Source organism: Dermochelys coriacea, chromosome 2 (assembly GCF_009764565.3).
Source record: "Dermochelys coriacea isolate rDerCor1 chromosome 2, rDerCor1.pri.v4, whole genome shotgun sequence".
Lineage (NCBI taxonomy): Eukaryota > Metazoa > Chordata > Testudines > Dermochelyidae > Dermochelys > Dermochelys coriacea.
In genome coordinates this window covers 35900576-35907373 of record NC_050069.1, presented here as the reverse complement: position 1 = coordinate 35907373, position 6798 = coordinate 35900576, and the positions used below count along the sequence as shown (strand labels likewise).

The 6798-nt window shown below is 43.1% G+C and overlaps 1 protein-coding gene across 3 annotated transcripts in view; it reads left to right on the top strand.

Moving 5' to 3' along the window:
• Positions 1-4325: 4325 nt before the first annotated feature.
• Positions 4326-6798, top strand: part of ZFPM2 (zinc finger protein, FOG family member 2) — a 455190-nt gene continuing 452717 nt past the window's right edge. For all 3 annotated transcript variants that reach the window (XM_043507433.1, XM_038391883.2, XM_038391882.2), the window contains exon 1: positions 4326-4683. In XM_043507433.1, coding sequence (XP_043363368.1) covers positions 4644-4683 — 40 coding nt within the window. In that variant the 5' untranslated portion in view covers positions 4326-4643. The remainder of the gene's footprint in view (positions 4684-6798) is intronic.

Genomic DNA, 6798 nt, shown 5'->3' with positions numbered 1-6798 from the left:
TCCTCTGGACTTTCTCCAATATGTCCACATCTTTCCCAAAGTGTGGTGCCCAGAACTGGATAGTATACACCAGTTTACGTCATATCATTGCTGAGTAGAGTGAAAGAATTACTACTTGTAATCTTGCTTACAACACTCCTGCTAATACTTCCCATAATTATGTCTGTTTATTTTTTCCAATAGTATTATGATGTTGACTCTTAGTTTGTGATCCATTATAACCCCCAGATCCGTTTCTGCACTACTCCTTCCTAGGCAGTCATTTCCCATTTTGAATTTCTGCAACTGAGTATTTTTAAGTGTGGTACTTTGCATTACTCCTTACTGAATTTCATTCTATTTATTTCAGACCACTTCTCCAGTTTGTCAAGATCATTTTGAATTCCAATTTTCTCCTCCAAAGTGCTTGCAACTCCTCCTCAAGAGCAAATGGAACAAATGCCCATCTTTGTGTTTAAAAAAAAAAGTGGGGTGTGGAAGGTGGGGGTGGAACAGCAATGCCAGATCTGCCATGGGCAGTAGGCAAGGATCAAGTGAGCAGTGATGTCAGCCCCAGCCTTTCGCAGGGGCAAGCAGGGCTCAGATGAGCAGCAATGCCAGTCCCATACAGGGATGGCGGGGAGCTTGGACAAGCGGTTTCAATCAGCCCCATGTGGGGAGGGGGTGTGCACTTGGGCTAGCACCACGCAGTGTCCCATTTTCCCTTTGGGAAATATGGTCACTTTACCCGGAAAGGGAGGACTACAGTGACCTGACCAGAAGGCCATGCTATGAAGCAGGAGCAGTCGAGCCCAGAGACAGTGAGAGACAGAGTGCAACCGCAGGAAGGAGCATTGGCCTGGCAGAACTAATCCCCAGATGCAGCCCCGAAGAAGGTGTCCACCCAGCGGTGAATAGAGCACCTCTGTGCCACTCACCTTACCTTGTGTCTCAATGGCTGCTATATCATTCTCTGTGGCAGAGAAACTAGGAAATCTTCTTATGTACTGTATGAGTGTAGATTTTGGAGGATATTAGGGACATAATTTTGTTAATATACTACACTAATTACACTTCTAAACAACAAATGTACTTTTTTCTTTTAATTTTGCAAACTAATTTTTAACTTTTACCAAAAACCTTTATTCTTCACTGTAAATATATTTTTAAAATGTAATGCTCTGATTAATCATAATGCTGATTTAAGTGGTCAAATGCTAGTTTTTAAATAGCCACTGAAATAATACATCTTTATATGTTCAGTTTTGGGCAGACCAGTATGACCGTAGTGGGTTGGAAATAGAGAATATGAAATCACATTTCTTCTTAAACATTTGAGAAAGAAAAGGACAGAATATGAATAACCCTGTTGTGTAGGGTACTCCATATAGTGTGTGTGTGAGTGTGTGTGTGTGTGTGTGTATATAGATAGCAAGTGTGAAAAATCAGGATGGGGGTGAATGGTAATAGGCTCCTATATAAGATAAAGCCCTGAATGTTGGGACTGTCCCTATAAAATCGGGACATCTGGTTACCCTCATAACAGCGGTGGTTATTTTAAATATGGCTCTCAATGCACTGGGATCTGGGCTGAGACCCCCAATGCAGCAGAGTAATGGAATTGCAACTTCTCTGGAATAAATACTTATTTGTGATGTACATTTCCAGCACTGCTCTGTGTTGTCTGTTTTCACACCTGTATCATCTATGAAATAACTGTCTTACACCATGCAATTTAAAAATGATGGTGACAGAATTACTCATTATAAGATCCAATCTGTATAATGTCCAGCTGATGAAAACACTACTTAATCTCAGTTTCTTGTATTTCAAGATTTATGGATCTAAAAGTGTGCATGCGTGCGTGCCTGTGTGTGTGTGTAATCTGTTTACCTTTCCTGGACTTGAAGAGCTCTGATTAGCTCAAAAGCTTGTCTCTTTCACCAACAGAAGTTGGCCCAATAAAAGCTATTACTTCCCAACCTTGTTTCCCTTCTGACCTGAATAAACAGATGGTAGGGTACAGCAGCGAACAACACAAACAACATTCATCACTCTCTTGGACCAAAGACACTACCAGTGTTGACTGGGGAATAGGGCTGAAATGTTCAAAAGTGCCTAAGTGATACAGAGCCCAAGTCTCATTTAGTAGGTGGTCACCTAACTACTTTTGGTCCCTTTAAAAATGTAAATCTAAGCTGAGAAATGAACACTCATTAAAGCACATTTGTTAGTGGACAAGCAACTTTAATGTTAATTTATCTAACAGTTGTCTAATTAAAAAAAATAAGTATGCAGAATAAGAGTAGAATAAGAGTGTTCACTAAATCCATGAGTAATTTGCCCATTCCTACTCAATAACTGCTTCTTGTTCAACATCCTATGTCTGGATCAGATGGTGGTGAAAATCTTACTTTACTGAACAATAGGGAACTATTCTAGATAAGGCTTAACTTGTAGTACAGTTTGAGTTAAAGGTTAGTGAGCATTCCAGTTGGCTGTTGCCTCTGAAACATAGCTTATGTTACTGCCTGCAAAATGGTATGATTATTTATAATACCAGGGGTGTTATTACACAGACTCTACATCTCAAGGGGACCAGCAAATGGAACTATGGATGTTGGATGCCAGGCTCACTTTAAGTAGAGCAAAAACACTTATTAGTAACACCTTAACACGTTTCAGCAGAATATTCACAAGAGATGCAAATAGGGAGGGAAATCATGTACTGTAATCAAATTTCAGAGTAGCAGCCGTGTTAGTCTGTATTTGTAAAAAGAAAAGGAGTACTTGTGGCACCTTAGAGACTAACAAATTTATTTGAGCATAAGCTTTCGTGAGCTACAGCTCACTTCAGCATCCGAAGAAGTGAGCTGTAGCTCACAAAAGCTTATGCTCAAATAAATTTGTTAGTTTCTAAGGTGCCACAAGTACTCTTTTTCTTTTTGCGTAATCAAATTGTTCACATAATTGAGGAATACCAGTAATAACCCCCTTCATTGTATATATTCATCTAAATCATTCAAAAGAAATGTTAAAACTGATTGTCTTTTATGAACTGATGTAAATCCAGAATAACATGACTGACATTAGTGGAAGAATTCCAGAATAGAACTGGGCAAGTAAGAGTATGTGGAGTTTGTATTTAAAACTCTGATTCACTTAATTGATATTCATGACTCTTTCTCTTAACATCTTCATGAACATTTACTTGTGCAAGTTTTTATTTGCAAGACTATTTACAGACAGCACTATCAAAACTAAAACGCACAAATATTCACTAGTGTATTTGTAACCGAAATTGAAGCACTTTGAAAAACTTTTTATTACTTGTACAATGCATAGGTTGATCAATCATAAATGTTCAGGGATAAGTAGTGAATGGGGACTTTTCTTTTATAAACAGAGATCGTCCCATTAGAGAACAGAAACAATATCATCTAAGTGATCAATCAGACATGCAAATAATTATTACCACAGAGCAAATCTACAAACTGCAGAATGAATCACAGGCTAAAATTTGCTCGTGGAAACGATTAGTTGAACAATTGTGAATAATGCACAAATTTGTTGAAAAACAGGCCCTGGTTGTGGGTAATTCAAGAACTGCGAAAATTTGCTAGACTCCTCCCAACAACTAGGTTGAGCAGCTCTAACACCCGTGTACCTGTGGGCAGGATCTGGTGCAGTCTGTTCAGGGCCCATCGGTAACTGATTACCGCTTGGTGGGCCAGCCAGCCACCAAGTGCTTTTTCCTCTTTTATGAATGCCTACACATGCCCGCTCCTACACCGGGCCCCCGGAGACACGTGCAGGGGAATGCCTGGCTCCAGCTTCCCCGTGGGAAACCCCAGGTGAGGCGCACGCACTGTCCAGGAAACGCCAGGCCCCCCGTGCCCACCCCGTGGAGCATCCGATTCAACCCAGGCCCTGGAGCGCCTTGGCCTTAGCCGAAGTGAAGTGTTGTGCGCGCGCGGGGCGGGGGGACGCAACGGTCCCCAAAGCACAGCGGGCGCTCGTGATCCGCGGCAACGGCGCGTGGCTAGTCTCACCTCAGCTTGCAGGGGCTCGGTGCCTGGCTCGTGTGTTCCCCTAGCTGAGTGAAGTTGGGCTGGGGGACGAAGGGAGCCGGCTCCTTCCCCTACGGAGGGCAGAGAGCAGCTCCCACAATTGAAGCCTCCCGCCGCAGCCTCCCGCGGCCCGGAGGCTGCTGTTTGCAGGCGGACCTGTCTGTGGAAGCCGCCAGTGTCCGTCCCCCCGGACCGACAAACTCCCCCCCCCCTCCCCCCGCCGTGGAAAGCCCCTCCCCTCGCCCCCTCCTCCCCGGGCACCTCCCGCAGCCCGTCAGTCTGAGCCGAGCGCGGCTCCGAGAGCGACGGCGGCGGCGGCGGCACAGCCACGGCGGGGAGAGCGAGCGCGAGCGCGAGCGCTCCCCTCCCTCCCTGCTTCCCCCACCCCCTGCCTCCCTCATCCTCGCCGCCTCTCACGCGCCCGAGCTGCCTCTGCCCCTCGTTCCCTGTCACTCGCTCGCCCGCTTCCCTCTCATTTGACTGCGCCTCGCGAGGCGTCCAGCGGATCCTCCATGAGCCCCGCCGACTGATCTGTCCCCCCCAGCCCGCAGCCCTCGCCTCCCGCACCTGGAGCCCGGCAGGAGCAGCGGCAGCATGTCCCGAAGGAAACAGAGCAAACCCAGGCAGATCAAGCGTAAGTTTCCTGAGGGGGGCTCCCTCTGACAGACTTTTGTTTCTGTCCCTGGGAGAGTCCCGGGTATGGGCTGAAGGGTTAAACTTTGCCAGAGAGGCTTGAGGGGAGAGAGAAAAGGGCAGGGATGAAAGAAAAGCTCCTTTGATGCAGTCCGAGCAGCTGCCTCGCGACTGAGCATCTAGTCCTTTGGCGCGGCGGCTGCCTCCCCCTCTCCCTTAAAACTCCCTCACTGCGTCTGGAAGCCAAACCACTTCTGTAGTTTCAAGTTGAGCTAATTGAGGAGACCCAATAAGTATGCGAGGGATCAAGTACAGCTGCGGGGTGGCTGGGGAATCCATGGCAGGCTCAGGCTGCCGAAACACCGGAGCATCGTAAAGAAACAGAAAGTGGGTGGAAGAAAAGTTCCAGCAAAGGGAGCACTAGGGAAAGGATCCTCTGAGCGGCACAGCTCAATACGACCCGTCTCTGGGCAGTGCTGATCTAGTCATCTTTCGGTTCTCTTCGTCCCGCCACTTGGGTTTGCTTTGCACCTCCCTGGAGGATTTGGTTTGCATCTAAACCATTTGCAGATAGTCGCCTTTGTTGTTTTCGGAAGTGCAACCCTTTTGAAGGGGAAATGTTTTTGTTTTGGTTAGAAACCAGGTGTATTGTAGTCAAAAATCTTCTTCCTAATAGGATCCATAGGTCACTTTTCCTGCCTGGGACACACATCAGTGACATGAGCTGTGATCTCAACTTCGTAAACTTTTTGCTGATTCAGATTGTTCAACCGAGCAATCCTAACGGTCGGTAAACAAAGAAGTGCAAGGGCGTTTCAAAACAGATACAATAAACCATTTTGTTTTAAAATCAGCACCACTGAGCTGATACAACTTGGTGTCTCTGTCCTAGAACTACTTTAAAACTAACCGTCATGTGACTTGGAGAGGATCTTTTAATAGCATTTTTCTCATTGATTTTTGACTCAAAAATGCTTATGAATAGCTCAGTTCTGGTGGATTTTTTGAATGGATGAACTGGTTTAGCAAACAAGAAAATGAGTTGCAGGTTGAAAAAAGATTGGTGTCCTTAAAACATTTGGATTGTGTTGGTAGAACATCCCTGCTTAGTAGAAATTACTTTTTAACTGTCTTTTAATATGGAAAATAAAATAGCAGCATGTTCCTGATTAAGTTTTAAGTTTACTAAAGTTAGTATATAATACTAAATGATTGCAACTTTTACGTTTTCTGTAAAGCATTTGAAATCCTTCATTTTTCAAGGAACTTTTTAATTACTTTGGGTTTTAATATTCTTAAGTAAACATGTTGTTTGCTTTTAAACCTATACATTTATTATCTAATATGCATTAATCTATAAGTGTAGTTAATATTTTAGAACTGTATCTGATATGGGATATGATTATGAAAGTTATTAGTTGGAAAGACTTTGTTGTGCATGACTAGTGTCTTGATTGTTAATAAATGATCAACATTATTGATTGTATGGCACAAAGACCGTCTGATTCTATTTTTTTACATACTTTTTATTCCCAATGAACTATGTTAATATTTGTAATGTCCATTTCATAATGGCAGATAAATGCTTGGATACAAATTGGGGATTATGTACTTCTGATATAGGTCACAAAGCATTTTTATGGCTTCCCTATATGGCATTAAATGTTAACCCAAATGCTTTTGGTTTGTTCATAAGTGACATATAATGGTTTGTGTGTACATGATGTATATAAATATATAAGAATAAATATAAACACACTTAACATATATGTGAAAATGGGTAGATTACATTGTACATTTGTGTGCATAATCTGATTTTTAAGAACTTCATTTTTCCATGCAAGTTATCATGCAAATTAGACTGTAAATTTACATTGTCAGGAGAAGTGAAACAAGGTCATCAGAGTTGGAGGACATATTATGTTCATAGCACTTCCAGCTGATGGCTTTTGGCGTTGTGTGTTCCTTAGCTAGTTTTAAAGTAATTTTTGTTCAAGCCAATCAGGCAGTGTCCTGTACAGAGATGTCTATTAGTATTTGACCAACCATAACTGATGTTTTCTCAGACTTTGAGAAGTTTATTTTGATAAGAAGCATACTTTATTAAAATGTGTTT